Below are 16,899 nucleotides of genomic sequence, written 5' to 3' on the forward strand. Positions count from 1 at the left end.
CTGCCCCTTTCTTCCCTTCAGATGGGAGGTGCTGCTGTCTAGAAAACCTCTTCATGCTTCCTGAAGGTCAGGGGCAGAGGCCAGCCAGGCCCAGACCTCACCACCGGGTGGGCAGTGCGGGCTGGATGGGGAGAGATGCATGCGTGGGGGGTGAGGGGGGCTTTGGAAGATGAATGGCTTCGAGACAGTCGGGAGCAGCTGCCTGCAGGGTCTGCGCCCGGATCTCAGGGAGCAGAAGCGGAAATCTTTTCCCTCTGCTCGGGATTGGGCAGGATCGTAAAAACAGAGACATGGCAGAGCAGCTGGGGGCAAAGGAGGCCTCCGTTCCTGAGCAGTCAGCAGACCGACAAAAACAAGTGTCACACTTTCCCCCTACTCACATGCTGCTGCCCATTCGGAACACACACACGCATGCACACACGCACTCAGAAAACATTCAGGGGACAAGCTGCGGGTCGCTTCCATCCAGCTGCAGGCAGACATGTCACAGAGCCAACTGGCATGTCTTATTGATAATCTCAGCAGAGCAGCCAGTGACAGAGTGAGCTCTGGGGACCAGGGAGAGGCAAGCGCCCTGGGGAGTGAGTGCCACCATGGCAGACTGACACCACACAGCCTTGGACCGGAGCTGAGGTTTAATAGTGTTGCCTCGAGCTGCCAGGGGCAGCTGCAAACTCCCAGGTGCTTTCGGGGAGGCTGGTCCGGCCTCAGCATGAGCCTGGGGGTCCCCCAATTGCTATCCAGGCGACACTGCGCAAATTAGCCTTTCTCTGTGTTTTCCTCATTTCTGAAATGTGGATAATAATATGACAGTGGGTCATTGTGAGGACTGACTTAGCAAACGGGAAGCCCTTCCTTAGTAAACGTGAGCTGTCAGCTGCCCCGCACTTCTGGGCTCTCCTACTCCCTACTTGTCCTGCCCCTGACCGGGCCTGCCGGGGCTGCAGTTAGCCAAGTGGACCCCACGGAGCCCCTCTCTCTGGGCCTGCCTCAGAGGTGCCGCCCCAGAGCACTGAGCATCTGGGCGCCCCCTGCCTGCCCCAGCCAGGCCTGGCCCCAGGAGCCCCACAGCGGGGGCCTGGGGAGAAATGAAGCCTGCTGGGCCCCGGAGTCTACCTCATCATGGCCGCTTTTTCTCATTCTCCCTCCTGCTGCTGCTGCTGCTGCTGCCGCCGCGGCCACCACAGCATCCTCCTGGGGGAGGGGGCAAACTGGGACTTGAGCTGAAACAGAAAACCAAATCAGAACAGCACTTTCTCCAGTCACTTTCTCCCGGGCCAAGGTGGGGCCTCGTGTTGCAGAGTGGGTGTCCCAGAGCACCGCCTCTCCCCACATGACCACCAAATCTTCCCCAAGCCTCGAAAATGCTGCCAGGACCAACCCTTTGCCCCTGGCACGAACCCGGCAGGTTCAAGGTAGGGGCCGACGGAAGGAGTGCACCCTCCGACTCAGCCTCCACGGATGACCACGGAGCTGAAGACGGCCCGCTCTGCTCCCGTGTGGCCAGGCCTCACATGCTGTGCCCTCCCTGTCCCCAGCCCTGCCCTCTGCCCTCCAGGGCGGTGGCCGTGGCTTACCTCCCTCGTGCCTGGGGCTGAGCTCCACCTGGATTGCTGAGGGCTTACTTCAGAGGCTCCTTCTCCCTAGACAGAGGAAAGCTTGGGAGTCAGGATTGGAGCGGGTGACCGTCCCACGTTTCTAGCCTTTTCCTGCCCACACTCCATGCCCAGCGATTCACCCCACTTTTTTTTTCACCCTACTTTTGAAGGGCAGGAGCACCCAAGAAACCAGTTGGAATTTACGACTGGAATTGGAGAGCAGAAATTCCGCCCTTTCCGCCACGCTGGGCCGGCCCTCCATGGCAGCCACCATGGCAGCCGCCATCAGCAGGAGGCATTAGGCCAATATTTCCACGTAGCTGGATCCCAAGGAGTGAACAGGCAACCGCTTTCTTCTGGCTGGGCCACATCAGGCCACGCCTAGCCAGATGGTCCCAGATTTGGCCTTTTCTCTCCTGACGGGAGGTTCAGGCCCATTGCAGGTAGAGACAAACCACCTAAAGTCAGGGACCTGTCTGTTCTCACATCGACCACAAATTGGATGGATGACCTTGAAGTAATTGAGGTCTCCCGGTCCCTCGGTTTCCTCTACTACTAACGAGGTAGAGGCACTTGTCCCGCCAACCCTCTGGGAATACTGAGACTTCGGAGTGAGCTAACGTATGAGAAACCCCTGGAGAGCACAAAACACTGATCAAGTGTGGGACAATGACAGACAAGCGAGCATTAACTGAGCAGGTATGCTGTGCCAAGTGCTTTACAACAGTTATGCCATTTAAACCTCACAACCACCCCGTTACCGATCCGAGTTTATATGAAAATAAAAAGATGACATAATTTGCCCAGAGTCAGTTGGTAAGAGAGGTGACCAACTCCAGACCCAAAGTCAACAGTGAGGCCCAGCCAGCCTTTGGGGCCTCCCGTGTGTGAGGCCCAGCGATGGTCATTTTGTATACATCAGCCCATGTCACTACTAGTAGCAATTGGGCACTACTGTGGCCATCTCAGCTAGCCTAGATGTCGAGAGAGGGTATCACAGAAGTGCCTGTTTCCCACACGTGCCTAGGGACTCCCAGTGGGCCTTCTGACACTTGGCACCTGGAAGAATCGGGCTGAGATGTAGAGAAAGCCTCGAGTTTTCTCACCTGGCCAGTCTCCACATACCTAAGGGGCCCTCTGCAGGCAGGTCCCACAGCCTGAGAGAGACGTGGGGGCACATAGACATGCATGCCTGCCGACTCTCAGCCACCCCAGGCCTGTGGGGAGACACCCTCCTCCCAGGAGCCCTGGAACACAAGGGCATCGTGCTTTTGTTTCATTAGGAGGGAGAGAAGCAGTGCCAGGGGCTAGTAGACGCTTCTGCAGGACAGAATGTCACTTCTGATAGGTCTGCCATACAAGGTGGGGCCATCGGCACCAAAGGACATTCCAAACAGTATGTTCTTAAAAAACCTTTGTTAATTTTCAGCCTTTTGTAGGGCATAGGAGTCCCCATCGTCAAAGGACACTGGTCGCCCAGGGAAGGAAAAGCTCAGAAGTCCCCAAACTTCACCCGTCGTAAAAGCCACGAGACAGCCTAGGGAAGAGTTAACTCTCTGGCCGCTGGAGACAGTGTCCTGCCCGCGGGGGCTGCCCAGCCAATGACACTCGGTTATGATGATGTCATGTTCCTCCTGCGCCTTCTATTGGGGACTGGACAGCGAATCGTGCTGGAGGTTCAGGCAGTGGGGCCGCTGAGGCTGGCGGGGGCAGCGGGAGACGGAGGGGGAGGGGAAGGCAAGCCAAGCCGCGCAGAGCTGCTGCCGCCTCAGCCCTCTCTCACACCCCCAGAGCCTTCTACAGAAGGGACCCTGGGGACCGCCCTGCACCCTCGGACCTGCAAGGCACAGCAGCTTTGGTCCAGGAGAGAGGCCGGGAGCCTCCCTTCCCAACTGGAGAAAACCCTGAGCCTGCCGCCAGGCAGACAGGGAGCGGGGGCGAGGGGCCGGCGTTCAGTGCAGGCGGGCACACACCCCACGCACACCCCCAGGCGTGGACGGGCGCGACAGCAGCGGCCTCCTTGGCAGCCCCCTCCCTCCTCCACCGCAGACTCTTCTGCCTTACCTGCCTGCGGGCGGGGGGTCTGCTTCCAAGCTGCTGCCCATAACTGCCCCATCTACTTCGCTGGGCTCTCTGTGAGGGGAGAACAGGAAGGAGGAGCTGTGGGACAGACCCCCCATCCCCTGACCCGCTGTCCCTAACCCCCTCTGGCTGTGGTGCCAGAGGCAAGCAGCCAGTGTCTTTGAAAGTCCCTTATTCTGAGGGGGAACCTTTTGGGGATTCCTTGCAAATCCCTTCAGCCTCCCTGGAGGTCCCAGAAGCCCCTGCCCACCTTCAGCCCGGCCCAACCCAGCGGCTTCTCCCCCCGCCAGCCCATGGCCCAGTCGTTGCTCACGGATGAACCCGGTTGCCAAATCGTCGGCGCCAGAGCATAGCCAGGGTGCTGAGCAGGAGGAGCGTGGTGCACATGGCTCGGCTGCCCCATCCCCTCCCAGACAGAGTCCACAGAAGCAGGCCAGGGCGGCCCCTGCCAGCTCTCCCAAACTGCTGCTGTGTGTCCGGAGGCTCCTCCTAGTGATGGATTAGGAGGCTCAAGCTGATTAGAAGGGTCTGACCTTGTGAAGACCGATTAACCTGGCTGGGCCCAGGCTGTCCCCAGGCTGTCTCCCGCGGCGCAGGGTAAATCCACCTCAGTCTATTCTGGGTGTAGATATGGCTGAGACTTGGGCCTGGCCCTCACGGGGTGTACAGTCCAGACAAAAGCACTGGCGAGATCGACAATGACCACAATCCAGTGGTTTAAGCAATTAAAGGCACCTGCAGGGAGGGCGCTGTGGGAGTCACAGTCATCAGGGGACGCTTCAAAGAGGAGCTGGGGGCATCTGAATTTGCAGGTGCTCAGGGAAGGGTGGGCCCTCAGAGGACTCTGCCAGGGCGTGTAAGGCATGTTCTAGCAACTAGAAGCTGAGCGGCAGCAGAGCAGTGATGTCCCAGGGACCGTGTCAGGGTAGGGGGAGCGCGGGGGGCGGTGAATAGTAGACGATGAAACCAGGAAGACAAGCGAGGCCAGGGAGTGAGGGGCTGGCCGAGCGGTTCAGTTCTACCCGCCAGACGGTCCTCTCCAAGCGTTTCCGATCACGTCCCCTCTTCGGTAAAAGGCAGAATTTAAGTGTGCGCTCCTGAAACAGCTCTGTGTGTCCACTTATAAATGGTACACTGCGCTACTGTGCAAATACAGCCCCGTACCGTACACGTATGAAAACCTAGTAAAGGATGAGATAAGAATAAATAGAAATGAGGTTTCTTCTACTTTCTTTCCACTGCTGGGGAGCTTCCAGGGCAGCCATTCCGGAGGCCACTGCACTGGCTTTGGGGAGCTCTGGGAGCAGTTTAGTGAGGAGGCCCAGTGTGGCGTGCTCAGCCTGGGCCCAGGCATGGTGTAGAGGCAATGGCCGGGGGACCAAAGTGAGGACATGGGTCTGAGAGTGATGTAAACAACCCACCCGCTCTCCTCTATCCCCCTCCAAGACCCCCTGAAGGTTTTCCGTCTCTCACCTGAGATGGAGGCAATGTCCAGGCCACCTGACACCTGAACCCTGAACTCCAAGGAGAGCCGGAGCTGGGGCTGAGCCTGGGTGCTCTACTTTGAAATATGAATTAAAAAAAATATTTTATATATTTCAAATACAGTTGGCATACTACTCTATCTTGACTGAAAATCAAAACATGAATTTTTAAAGAGATATATAAAGCACAGCTGAAGAGGACAGCCAGTCTCTTGTGATACCTGAGCAGTGGGACACAGAGCCTTAGAGAGAACTGGACACACCTGGAATGTGCTGTCACATGTTTCCGATTCTGGCATCAGGCTTCTACTGGGAGTCAGAGGTGGTACCCCGCTGTCTCAGGACTGAGCAGCTATTCGCACGGTGGTGACTCTGTGGCTCTCAGAGGCACAGTCCCCACCTTTGGTCCCACAGCACTAGCATCTATCTCCCTGAGCAGGGCTACCAGGACAAGAATTTGTCTCCCTAACCCCCAGAGCCCTTCCCTAAGAGGGGCCTTGATGGCTGAGATGTCTCCAGCCACCAGGGCCACCCGAGACTTCTTACCCCTCCCAGGTCCGCTTTGGCCAGCCCTGCTGCCTCTCCTTCGGACTTGGCTCTGCCAGGGCCGAAATACCTGGCAGCGCCTGGTTGTTGCCTGGCTGTATCATTAATAGGCCACCCAGGGACTCCTTTCCGACGCCATGGGTGAGCATCGAGGGGCGAGGGGTGCTGGCGGGAAGGCGAGGGCGCAGGCCTCTGGCGCTCAGGGTGGACAGCGGCCCCCCATCGGCAGCGGGCGATTCCAGGAAGGTACCGAAGCAGGGAGACGACCCGGCCCTAACCTTCCAGGGCCGGGGTCCGGAACTCGGAGCGGGCGCCGCAGCACCCAGTGGCTGGCTCGGGAGAGGCCGGGAGCCTGTGGGAGCTCAGCTCGGACCGCCGCGCCGCCGGAGGGGCTCGCGTCCACCCCTCGGGGGTGGGGGGCGGCCACACCGCCAGTGCCCGGGAGTGTATGACTTTGAGTCGGTGGCCCGCCGCGTGAAGGGTGCACACACGCACGCGTCCCGACTCCGCCCGCAGCGTGAGCCCGGACGCGGTGCCCCCAGACCCGCACGCGCCCGGGCGCACTCTGGTGCGGCCCGCACCGCCCCGCGCCGCGTGACCCCCCCCTCCCCGGACCCCCCTGCTCCGCCGCCACACCCACGCCCCAGCCCCGCCCCGCGGTCAAACTCCGTGGGGTCCTCGCGCCGGCGAGCGCCAGCCGCGTCGCCCCCACCCCGCCCAGCCTTCACCTTGCAGGAATTGGCTCACCGACTCGGGGTTGGGGGTTTGGACGGGTTTGTTTTAACATTTTCCATCAGACCCATCCCCGCCCCGCTCGCGGTCCCCGCCCCCGCACGCCTGCCCTGCGCGCAGACACACACACACACACACACACACACACACACACACTCACACACGCGCACACACACACCCGCGCACGGGCAGACACGCTCCCTCCCTCCGGCGCGCTCTACCCCTCGCCCGCCCGCCGCGCACGCAGCCGGCCCCGGCTCCCCGCGCCCCGGCTCCCCGCGCCCCGCCGCCGCCCAGCGAAGCCGCGCTGCTCATGGAGAAAGTGCCTGGCGAGATGGAGATTGAGCGCAGGGAGCGGAGCGAGGAGCTGTCCGAGGCGGAGAGGAAGGCGGTGCAGACTACGTGGGCCCGGCTCTATGCCAACTGCGAGGATGTGGGGGTGGCCATCCTGGTGAGGTAGGTGTCGCCCCAGCCCCACCGGGCCGACGGAGGGAGGGTGGCAGTGGCTCCGGGCAGGGGCGGGCTCGGCCCGGGCCGAGCTCTGGTGCCACCTCCCCAGCCGCGATTGGGGCCGGTCCTGGCCGGCGGGGTGCGGGCGGCGTGGGCCGCCTTGGGTGGGCCGAGCCCCGGCCGAGCCCTTAGCGACCAGACGCAGAGGGACACCTCGGTCCCCTCCTCACTGGCCTCATAACTCCAAGCTCAGCCGGTCGTGCCTTCCTCACCAGTGACCCCAGCCACCCAGCCGAGCTGTTACAGACACCTTTCGCCAACCTTTCAAAGGGGAGCTTCAGCGGGGACTCCCCATTTTAGAGAAGGGAAAACCGAGGCTCAGCCCAGAATGGGGATGCGGAGGAGCAGAGCCCTCTCTCCAGCTCAACCTTTTGAAAGAATTCAAAGCCTCTTGGAAGAACAGAGCAAAGGGCAAGAAAATAAAGGTCAGAAAGAAGCAAGGAGGCCGAGGTCCAGTTTTCCCGGCAGGCCCCTCCCAGCCCCTAGGGAGGCCTTGGGCAGGGAGCTCCCAGGTGAGGCACAGGTAACTGGAGTAGCCAACAGCCCCCTAGGACATGGTCCCTGCGGAGTTGAGGGAAGGAGGAAAGCTACAAGAAACAGGGCCCCCACCTGAACCCACCACGTGGGGCGGAAAGGCTGAGTGTCTTGGGCTCAGGGGTCACTCAGGCACCACATGTCCTGGAGGGACCCTCCCGAACCCCAACCCCCCACACACTTATTCACACACCTACACACCGGCGCACACACACCTTTCCTATAGAGTTGGAGTCCCCAAGCCCCACAAACTGGTAACTGACTATAGCTACAGATCCGTGCTCACTTCCCACAAGCGCTGGTCCCTGCGGATGCCAGCGGAGAGGCCCCAGGCCACACTCTCCCGGAACCCCTGTCCTCGGCAGAAGAAAGCTGTCAAATCTAGGACGGAGCAGGGCAGTCTTGTTATGTGGAGGTGGGGTGAGACCTCGCCGTGGAAAGGACAGCCAAAGTGCTCGCCTGTCCCCCAGTCCTGCCCGGCCCGGCTCTTCTTTCTCCCCGATGCTCTCTCCCTTCTGCCTTCCCCAAGCCAGGGACCTACCCGGCTCCATATCGATATGCCCTGATTCCGACTTAGAAACGGATTTCGGAGGAAAAGGAGCAAGAAGCACTTCTGAGGAGTTGGAGGAGGGGTCCTGAGGGAGGGGCAGCTATTTCGGCAGCTCCTGGGGGGCTGGCAGGACACCAGAGGGCATTTCAGATCTCGGATCTGTCAGACACTCAGAGACACAGACCCGCACGTGTGAGCACCCGCACGGGCACACAGTGGGTAGTAGCGTCCCTGATGCTACCTCCCTGGGCCGCTCTCAGCCATCTGCCAGCACGGGGCCCACTGGGCCTCAGGAGGCACCGGGCGTCCCCAGGGGTCCCAGGAGGAAATGAGGCAGAGTCCCCAGGACAGACCTTGGAGATTCTCTTCCAGTGAGAATGTGCAGGGGACATGTCCAAGATCCAGCTCATGGGATGCCATCCGGCCTCCCCGGAATGGGGGCATGCAGAGGGACTGAACGCGCGGCTGATTCTGGAGAGCCAGAGCTCTTGGCAAGGCTTCGGCTCTCTCTCTGCACCTCTCTAGTGCCCCCACTGCTGACTCTTAGAGGGGGCTGGGGCTGGGCTGGGGGCGGTGTTTACCGAAGTGCTCAGCGCTCCCAGAGAGGCCCACGATTAATCTGAGAAGGCCTGAGATAGCAATTAGATCCGGCCTGCCTATACCCGCTGCCACACTCCACCAGACCCCACCTCTGTGCTGACAGGAGCCCCCAGCCCAGCCCAGTCCAGCCCTGGAGAACCGGCCCGGGGCTGGCCCGGCTTCCCCGTGCCAGCCCCAAGTCCCACCCGCCTGCCTTTCCTGTTTCTCCTCCTCCTGCTCTCTCTGCCTCAGGACCTGGCCCTTTTGGGGGAGAGGGGCTTAGGGGCGTAAGGGCAAGACTGGTAAGCTTCTCAGGTGTCCCAAAGCTCCCCCATCCTCTGCCCCTCAGTTTTGTCAAGACCCTTCCTCTGTTCCCACACACGTCCACAAGCACAGGCTCCAGGGAGAGACACTAGCCCTCTGACCCCCACCGCCCCAGGCCCCCAGGCCCCAGGAGTCAGCAGCCACAAAACGCTTGTAGGGGTGGAGGAGCTGCCTGCGGGTCTGACCCACACCTCCATGCCTTCCCACGGAGGAGCCGGAGAGGGAACCCCCATGTCCTAGGAAGGCTGCCCTTGTGGTTGTAACTGCCGCCTCCCCTCTTACACCCAGAGAAGCCTATTTCGGGCTCTGCTGGAAGCCCAGATGCCTCTGGGAGCTGAGAAACTCCCCAAGGTTGCCAAGGTTGGCTGCTGAGGCTTCTCTCCAGCAGCACAGGCCCGGGGTGGGGGGGCGGGGTGGGGGCTGCTCAAAAGTAAACACAGAGGGGCTGGGCAGAGAAGCAGGATGGAGAGCACGTGGGCCCTAGACTCCCCTGGCCCAGAAGAGGAAGTCCCTGGGACTGCCATTCCTCAGGGCCATAATCTGGCCCTGGGTGTTGGGGCAGGAGACTTGGTAGGTCCCAGGCCAGCACCCCGCCCCGCCAGCCCCCGCAGTGCTGTCTCTCAGAGGTAGGATGGGGAAACTGTGAAAGCAGGGACTGCCAGGCCCCTTCCTGGCCCTGCCCCCAACTTCCCTGGGCAACCTCGGGCATCGATTCTTAATGCAGAAGGTGAGGATAAAACAGAGCCCGCCTCGGGGGGGTATGGCAAGGACTGATGAGATCAGGTAGTAAACGCTTGGTAAATATTCTCCGATATTTCCTTATCACCGAGATGGACGTAGATGCTTGGCACACTGTGACACGCCAGGCAACTAGAGGTCATGGTTTTTATTGCCCTGTAAAAGCCCCAAAGTCTGAGATCCCCATTTAAGTCCAGATCGGGGTTTTCACATTTGTTCTTCACTACGGTGCTTCTCTTAAAAAAAAAAAAAATCCAATGGATTTGCAGACTCGCTTCCTCCTCCGTCCTCACCGGCGTATCTGTGAAACCGCGAGCTGGAGGGACCCCTCTCACACTTTTGCAGACAGGAGATTGTGAAGTCATTTGCCCAAGGTCACACTCAGCCTCCGAGAGGGGCCCTCCTGGGTCTCCGCGTGGACTGTGTCCTGTGTCCTGGTCACGCCCCTGCCGTCAGCCTTTAGCAGCCGCACAGTTAGCTTCGCCCGCCTGCATGGCCTGGACCAGATGCTCTTTCTGCATCTGTTCCAGCTCTCAGGTCTGAGGCTTGACCTCTGGCCAAAGGGCTGTTTTGGCAAACTTTCAGCTCTCTGACCGCAAAGGGGAACACTCCGAAATATGAAACGACCTGAAAAACAGGTCCAAGACATTCCCTACGTTTTGTGAGGCTTCTGTTAAGCTATGTAGGATCCGATCAAGCCTGTTCGTGTACTGCCCATGACGTCCGGCCCCAGCGGTCAGCGTCTTCCTGCGAACGCAGGGCCCTGGGCCAAGATGACAGGTCAGAGGGTGCGTGAGACCCTGGTTCTACCCCGGGGCTGTGTGACACAGTAAAAGGCGGCAGGCAATGCACCGATGGCCCTGAGGGGAAATCAGTCGCCCTGGGCCAGCCTGGAAGGCCTTTCGCCGGGTGGAGCGCGAGGCAGGACCCCCAAGGACTGTTCCCCAATGCCCCGAGCAAAGCTGTGGAGCTGCAGCCGCGATGGCTCGAGCATAGGGGAGAAGGTGGACATGGCGTTGGACACGTCAGTGGTGGACAGTGTGCGGGAAGCCTGGGATGTCAGGTCCAGGAGTTTTGACTTTGTCCGCCAAACAGCGGGGCGCCCCTGAATGTTTCTGAGCATGACAGTGACGTACGTAATGCAAGTGATATTGGGGCGGACAGACAACTTCAGGGAAACTGGAGAGGTGAGGGGAGACCCGGGGTCTGTTCCAAGAAGTGCGTGGGCTCCTCGGAGAGGTGGGACGTTGGGACGCGAGGTGATTTCAGAAGCACGCCCGGCAGGCAACATCGATGGCCACTCCGTGTTTACTGCCCGCTGAGGAGGGAGGCAGAGGGGCGAAGGGGGAGGAGGCAGAGCTGGAAGGAGAGGGCCGGAGTCTTGGAGTCTCGTTTCTTCCCTCCTGGGCTGGGGGACCTGAGCTAAGTCACTCCCGCTTTACTTTGCTTGCAAAGAGCGCTCGAACTCGATCGCAGGAAAGGCCGGCATTTCCTGAGCCCCACGGTGGCCACGGATGCAGCTTCTCGTTTCATCCTCATGACAACCCACAGCAAAATGCCCATTTCATGGATGAGGAAACAGAGACTCAGAAAATGTAAAGCTCTTCCCCTCCCAGCGGTGAGGGGAGCAGACCTTAAAGGGTGTGCAGGGTTTGGGGAGGAGGCAAGAAGCAAGGAAGGCAGAGGCCTGGGGGACAAAGCGGCCAGCCTGAGCAGGTCTGGCGGCTTGAAGTGTCCGGGGCCTGGGTAGGCGGCCACATGTAAGCCGGCTGGGCCGGAGGAGGGCCTGTGTTTTCACATGGTAGCAAAAACAATTACTGGGGTGGGTCCTGCCTCTCCCAGCCCCACACAGCCCATGTCCTGGCCCCCTCAGGGTGGGGCCCAAGGCCGCCCCTGCTTCAGCGCCCACCCCACCCCACCCCCAACCCCCGCCAGGTTCTTCGTGAACTTCCCGTCGGCCAAGCAGTACTTCAGCCAGTTCAAGCACATGAAGGAGCCCCTGGAGATGGAGCGGAGCCCCCAGCTGCGGAAGCACGCCTGCCGGGTCATGGGGGCCCTCAACACCGTCGTGGAGAACCTGCAGGACCCCGACAAGGTGTCCACTGTGCTCACCCTGGTGGGCAAAGCCCACGCCCTCAAGCACAAGGTGGAGCCCGTGTACTTCAAGGTATGTCGGCCCGCGACCCACCCGGCCGGCGGGCTCAGGGAGGGCTCCCTAGAGCAGCAGCGGTGACCACTGGGCAGCCGAGCCACTCCCCCACCGCTTCACGGCTCGGCTGTGACAAGGAGGGGCAGCAGGATGGAGGCTGAGCCTTGAGGAGGCCTGGTTCCCAAAGCTGGCAGGCTGTCGCGTCATGAACCTTCACCTTGGCCGAACGCGGGGTAGCAAGCCTGCTGCGGACCGCAGCGGGCAGGGTGCCCAGGCATTTACTCCCCCTTCCTTCCTTTGCCCCCAGATCCTCTCTGGGGTCATTCTGGAGGTGATCGCCGAGGAATTTGCCAATGACTTCCCGCCCGAGACGCAGAGAGCCTGGGCCAAGCTGCGTGGCCTCATCTACAGCCATGTGACTGCTGCCTACAAGGAAGTGGGCTGGGTACAGCAAGTCCCCAACGCCACCACGTGAGGAGGGGTGAGGGTGGGCCGGGCAGCTCCCTGCCATGTCCTCCCCTGTCCCCTGGTCTCCCATCTCTCCTGGGGCCCAGGGCCTGACCGCTGGGCAGGAACGCGTCCAGGAGGCTGCGTCTGGGAACAGGCACAATAAGGGAAGGCCCACTCACGCCCAGGCCCCTACTCCTGTCTGCGTCTGTGCAGAGCTGTGAGCCCCAAACAAATTCTCTCCCTTGGGCAGAACAAAGTCCCCTCCCCTAGAACAGGGACGTGCTCGGAGCACCCCAAGACAGCGGCTGCCCCGGGCAGAGAGGCACGGGAGGTTCCTGGCAGGAACCTGGTGATTCCGGCCATTTCCTCCCTGGGCACCAGTCACATGGGCTGTTTTCACCTAGGCTGCCCAGCGCTCTCTCCCACCTCTGCCTCAACAAGGCTGGAGCCGGGCGAGTCACGAGGACGCACACACATGCCTGCGCTGCCCAGGCCCACACGGGCCTGCGTAGGCATCACTCGCATGCACACCAACAGCGGTGTTTACTTCTGGGCTGACCCCAGAGGCCAGACTCCCAGTTCTGAGAGGGTTCTCAGTTCTGGGGCGAGCGCCCGGGACATGGCTCAACGAGAGTGGCTGGCCTCAATGACTTCAGCTGACTCGGAGCAGAGCACGCGGGAAGGGCTGGTCCCAAGACATGGCGGCTGGGAACACTCTCGGCCTCCCTGGGCCCCCAAGGAGGGGCGGCTGGCTCTGGGAGCTCAATGGAGGGGTGGAGGCAGGGCCGGGGTAGGAAGGAGAAGGCGAAGCGGAGGCGGGAATGGGAAGCAGGGGTCAGCCAGCAGCTCAGGACACGCGATGTAGAGAAACATTCCCAGCAGTTTCTCATGGAAAAGCGTTGTCCCCTCCCCGGGCTCTGAGCTGGCCTGGGACCGCTGGGCTCCTGCTCACAGGCCTCCCGGTGGGCCCAGCTCTGCGGAGAACATCCCCGATGGCGGCCTTGGGAGACCAGGCCTCCCGACCTTCCTGCCGCTGACCACACTGGCCCCAGGCTTCTTTTGCTCCCTTCCCCCACAGCGGCACCACCCCAGGAGAGCAGGGAGTCCTGGGGAACTGCAGCTCCAGCCAGGCAGCCACTCCAGATGTGCACAGCTGGGCCCCGGCCTGCCCCGGACCCCTGGGTGGACGGGATTTTTTTACCTGCCCAAGGAAGCACTGGCAGAGCCAGAAATGCTGCTGGAAGCAGCCAGAGCGGCCAGGGAAGGGTCAGTGGGGGGAAGGGGTCTTGCCCTCCCACGCCTCTCCCCAGGCAGACTCTGCCGCCAAAGATGAGTTTGTTTACAGCCAGGAGACAGGACTTCCTGCTTCTAGAGAAAAGGGCCTTTTTTACAGGGGCCTAGAGGGACCGGGGAGGGAGCTAGCCAGCACAAGCCCGAGTGAATCAGAAACACATGGACGCGTTTCCCGACACGAAGCCTTCTCCCCGCCCTTCTCTTGCCCTAGCTGGACCTCTGGGACGTAAATCTTGCCAAACCCCAGGCATTAGGAAACCGCCAGATCTCCCCATCTGCCCCACTCCTTGCTCCTTGTGGACAGAATGAGGATGGCTATGGTGGGGAGCGGCCAGGCCCTGCTCCCACCTGGACCTGGCCACCTCGAGTCTGGGCCTCTCCTGAGCTGTGACGGGCGTCGTGGAAGTTGTCCCCTCATCCACTCGCACACTCTCCCCCAATCTCTGGTCTCCTGAGTTCAGGGGCGCGGCCCCCCAAGAAGACATGTCTCCCTGGGCCTGGATCCTCAGACTCAACCTGCCGCCAAGGTCCTAGTCCATTCAGAGGGCGGGAGGGAGTGACAGCAGAGTTCTAGAAGGCCTCCATCCAGCTCTTATCAGGCACTCGGAGGTGGGCCAGACACCACTGTTTACTGAGCTGTCTCCACTTCAGGGCGTGTGTGCATTTTTGTGGGTGAGGGAGTGGGGGGCGTGGCGGTGAGCACACATGGCTGCTATGGGTGGCCGGCGGAGACTCAGACAGGCCGAGCAGAGAGCGCGTGAGTCTCAGAATCAACGGGCAGAGGACTCACATTTGTAAGGTTCTCTGTGCCTCCTGAAACACTTTCCCACACTGGTGTCACTCTGTCCTCATGGAGCTAGGCAAGGCAGACATTCGCATTTTCGAGAAAGAGACCCGGGGTTGCGATGGGCCAGCTGACTTGCCTGGGGTCACATGGCAGGCTCCTAGCAGGAGGGGGGGACCAGAACGCGGGGCTAGTGGGCTGCTGTCAACCGCACTGAGCAGAGCCGGTGTCAGCAGGGCGTGTCCTGCCTTGCCGTCCGCTGACCCCTCTCCCCAGCCCCGCAGGCTCCCTGGTCCCGCTCTGTGCCCTTGTAACCTGCCGTGTCCTTCTCCTGTCTCGTCTACAGCCCACCGGCCACGTTGCCCTCCTCGGGGCCTTAGGACCCCCTCTCTCCTCCCCGCTCCCTGGCAGCACCTCGAGCAGAAGGCCAAGTTCCGAAGACCCTCCTCGACCTTCCACTTCTGGGCACCAAGGAAGCTGGAGGGATCCCTGACTCGTCTTCCTGGAAAGAGGCCTCTGCCTCGGCCACAGTCCCCCTGGATCCGGTGGCACTGGCTGCCTGGGTGCTGACCCAGTCGGTGGCGGGTGGCCTGTGAGGGTGGGGGACCCTTCCTCCTTGAAGAGCCAGGCCCACCCTTCTTAGCTTTTCTACTCACTGTTAGGGACCTAGCTGAGCAGCTGGCAGGACGCGGGGCCAGGTGTGTGCGTCACTGCAGGAACACACCAGCCCCGATCCTGCCTGCCCGACCAGCATGCAGGTCCCCACATCACCTATCTAGACTATTACGTACACATATCTACCGTATATACAGATATATTCTATATACAATCTATATATAAATATATATATACATACATACATATCTATAATGCACACATGCAGGGCCCAGAGGCACACGCGAAGCCTCGGTTTTGTTCGTCTGCGTGTGGGACGGGAAGGGGTCCTGGTCACGCTTCTGGGCAGAGATCAGATTGTTCCGGCAGAGATGGGGGTCCCACATCAGCTCAGAGAGGATCTGGGCCTGTGGGCTGAGTCGGGGTGACTCGAGGGCCTGCATGGGCAGGGTTGGGGTGACGTAGCTTGCCAGCAAAGCCCGGCTTGTTCTCTGACCGGCTCCCCACACTCCTTTCCACTTCTAGGCAAGAAGGATTTGGCTCTCCCCCACTTCACCCCCCCACAAAAGGATGTGGCTCCCTGTCTTACAAGGGCAGACAGGAGGGGCCGGAAGTTCTGGGCAGGGTGACTGCGCTGGGGGAGGGGCCGTGTAAAAGCCAAATGCCAGCCCCGGCTGCCTTTGCCACTGAGACAGCCCTGGCAGCAGCGGGGGCTCCAGACCGCCCATCAGCTGGACAGTGTCGACAGGACCAGATGCCTCCATCTCACCCAGGAGCTCTGAGGGCCGAGGGCCTGTCCTCCCCCCTGCCCCCAGCCCCCGCTGCTGGCTGGCAGTCGGTCCTGTCCATCCATCTGGGTCCGAGTTGCTGGGGACCGACCCCATGTGTGCCCCCCGGTCACGTGTATCGTCCTCAAGGATGTTTTGCTGCTGTGGGTGCCGTGCCTGTGTCCCCTCCTGTCCTGTCCTTGTGCGGCCATCTGTGTAACTGCCTGCCCTCCTTTTGTAGTTTCTGATGTTTGTAAGCAGACCCAGACGTGTCATTAAACAGACCCGTTCTTCCTGTGTCTGTGCCCGCTCACTTGGTCTTTTTCCTGCCATCTGCCACTAGCCTCTGTCTCCCTTCCTCCGTTCAGGGCTGGGGCCTGTTCTCGAAAGTCCCGTCTCCCCCGCCCCACCTGCCAACCTGTGTCTCAGCCTTGGCTGGTCATGGACCACTCCGGAGTAGGGGCGTAGGACTGCGGTGGTGCCCGGACCTGTTTGGTCGGGAGCACAGGGCTGGAGACCGGAAGCTGGGCTTGGGGCAGGGGGGAGGGGGGAAGGGCAGGAAGGCTGTCTGCGCTTATTTTAAAAAGTCAGGGGGCTTTAATCTTTTGTTCTGGAACTCTCCTCCCTGGCGAGTGTAGGAAGGTGAGGGAGGAATCAAGGAAGAGATGTTCGGAAAGGGGTCTGCTGGCCCCGGTGCCCTGGTGACAGCCTCCGCCTCCTGGAGCGGAACACTGCCAAGCGCATGGGCCTGCTGCTCAAGCTGCACGTGGCCGTCGGCCCTCGGGCGTTTGAGAAAGGAAACGCGCTCTCAGCATTCAACCCCGACACCTTCCCCCGGCTCTCAGACTCCTTTCGGAAGCCCTCTATCCCGCACCCCTCAGCCTCGGCCAGGGCCTGCCCAGCCCCCATGCCTGATGAAGGCAACAGTCAGCAGCCGTCAGCAGCATCCACTCCCCAAGGAGGGACCAGGAGGTCATCACCCCCGGGTGGGCTGCAGGAGAGGCAGGAAGCAGCCTCTGCCCCTTGGGAGGGCTCCAGGCTGCCTGGGAAGATTCAGCTGACACACAGGAAAAGTCTTGTCTCCCCGACCGTGAACTCTTTGGATGCAGGCTGCGCCTCATCCCCTGGGCCTGGCACAGCAGAGGCAGTGGATAGAAATCCAAA

At 61.1% G+C, this 16,899-nt stretch overlaps 2 protein-coding genes across 7 annotated transcripts; one reads left to right on the forward strand and one right to left on the reverse strand.

Moving 5' to 3' along the window:
• Positions 1-1,174: 1,174 nt before the first annotated feature.
• On the reverse strand, positions 1,175-6,285 carry PRCD (photoreceptor disc component). 5 transcript variants are annotated; one of them, XM_039859184.1, is made up of 7 exons: positions 5,711-6,285; positions 5,154-5,241; positions 4,703-4,744; positions 3,994-4,169; positions 3,663-3,731; positions 1,578-1,643; positions 1,175-1,223 (listed from the first exon to the last, which is right to left on the reverse strand). In XM_039859184.1, exons 1-6 carry the CDS (start codon positions 5,857-5,859, stop codon positions 1,622-1,624), a joined length of 546 nt encoding a protein of 181 aa, XP_039715118.1. In that variant the 5' UTR covers positions 5,860-6,285; the 3' UTR covers positions 1,175-1,223; positions 1,578-1,621. The 5 variants fall into 5 exon arrangements, 1 of the variants encoding a protein (XP_039715118.1); XR_005652047.1 differs by lacking the exon at positions 1,175-1,223 and having other exon boundaries at positions 1,620-1,643; positions 3,663-4,861; positions 5,154-5,238; positions 5,428-5,838; XR_005652045.1 differs by lacking the exon at positions 1,175-1,223 and having other exon boundaries at positions 1,620-1,643; positions 3,663-4,861; positions 5,428-5,838.
• Positions 6,286-6,604: 319 nt separating this feature from the next.
• CYGB (cytoglobin) lies at positions 6,605-16,034 on the forward strand. 2 transcript variants are annotated; one of them, XM_039859311.1, is made up of 4 exons: positions 6,605-6,898; positions 11,613-11,844; positions 12,134-12,307; positions 14,700-16,034. In XM_039859311.1, the coding sequence occupies exons 1-3, from the start codon at positions 6,756-6,758 to the stop codon at positions 12,299-12,301; spliced, it is 543 nt and encodes a 180-aa protein (XP_039715245.1). In that variant the 5' UTR covers positions 6,605-6,755; the 3' UTR covers positions 12,302-12,307; positions 14,700-16,034. The 2 variants fall into 2 exon arrangements, with proteins under 2 accessions (XP_039715245.1, XP_039715244.1); XM_039859310.1 differs by having other exon boundaries at positions 6,608-6,898; positions 12,134-12,297.
• Positions 16,035-16,899: the final 865 nt, after the last annotated feature.

The sequence above is a fragment of the Pteropus medius genome, unplaced genomic scaffold (genome assembly GCF_902729225.1).
Source record: "Pteropus medius unplaced genomic scaffold, Ma_sr-lr_union100, whole genome shotgun sequence".
Lineage (NCBI taxonomy): Eukaryota > Metazoa > Chordata > Mammalia > Chiroptera > Pteropodidae > Pteropus > Pteropus medius.

What these genes read in the sequence shown, in the direction of transcription:
- PRCD (XM_039859184.1), bottom strand. Translation starts at nt 5,859, where the DNA reads ATGCTCACCCATGGCGTCGGAAAGGAGTCCCTGGGTGGCCTATTAATG. An exon ending in CCAAAGCGGACCTGGGAGGG is followed by an intron (nt 5,242 to 5,710) that starts GTAAGAAGTCTC and finishes CATATTTCAAAG; the next exon opens with TAGAGCACCCAGGCTCAGCC. An exon ending in GGACATTGCCTCCATCTCAG is followed by an intron (nt 4,745 to 5,153) that starts GTGAGAGACGGA and finishes CTTTTACCGAAG; the next exon opens with AGGGGACGTGATCGGAAACG.
- CYGB (XM_039859310.1), top strand. Translation starts at nt 6,756, where the DNA reads ATGGAGAAAGTGCCTGGCGAGATGGAGATTGAGCGCAGGGAGCGGAGC. An exon ending in GGGGTGGCCATCCTGGTGAG is followed by an intron (nt 6,899 to 11,612) that starts GTAGGTGTCGCC and finishes AACCCCCGCCAG; the next exon opens with GTTCTTCGTGAACTTCCCGT. An exon ending in CAAGTCCCCAACGCCACCAC is followed by an intron (nt 12,298 to 14,699) that starts GTGAGGAGGGGT and finishes TCTCGTCTACAG; the next exon opens with CCCACCGGCCACGTTGCCCT.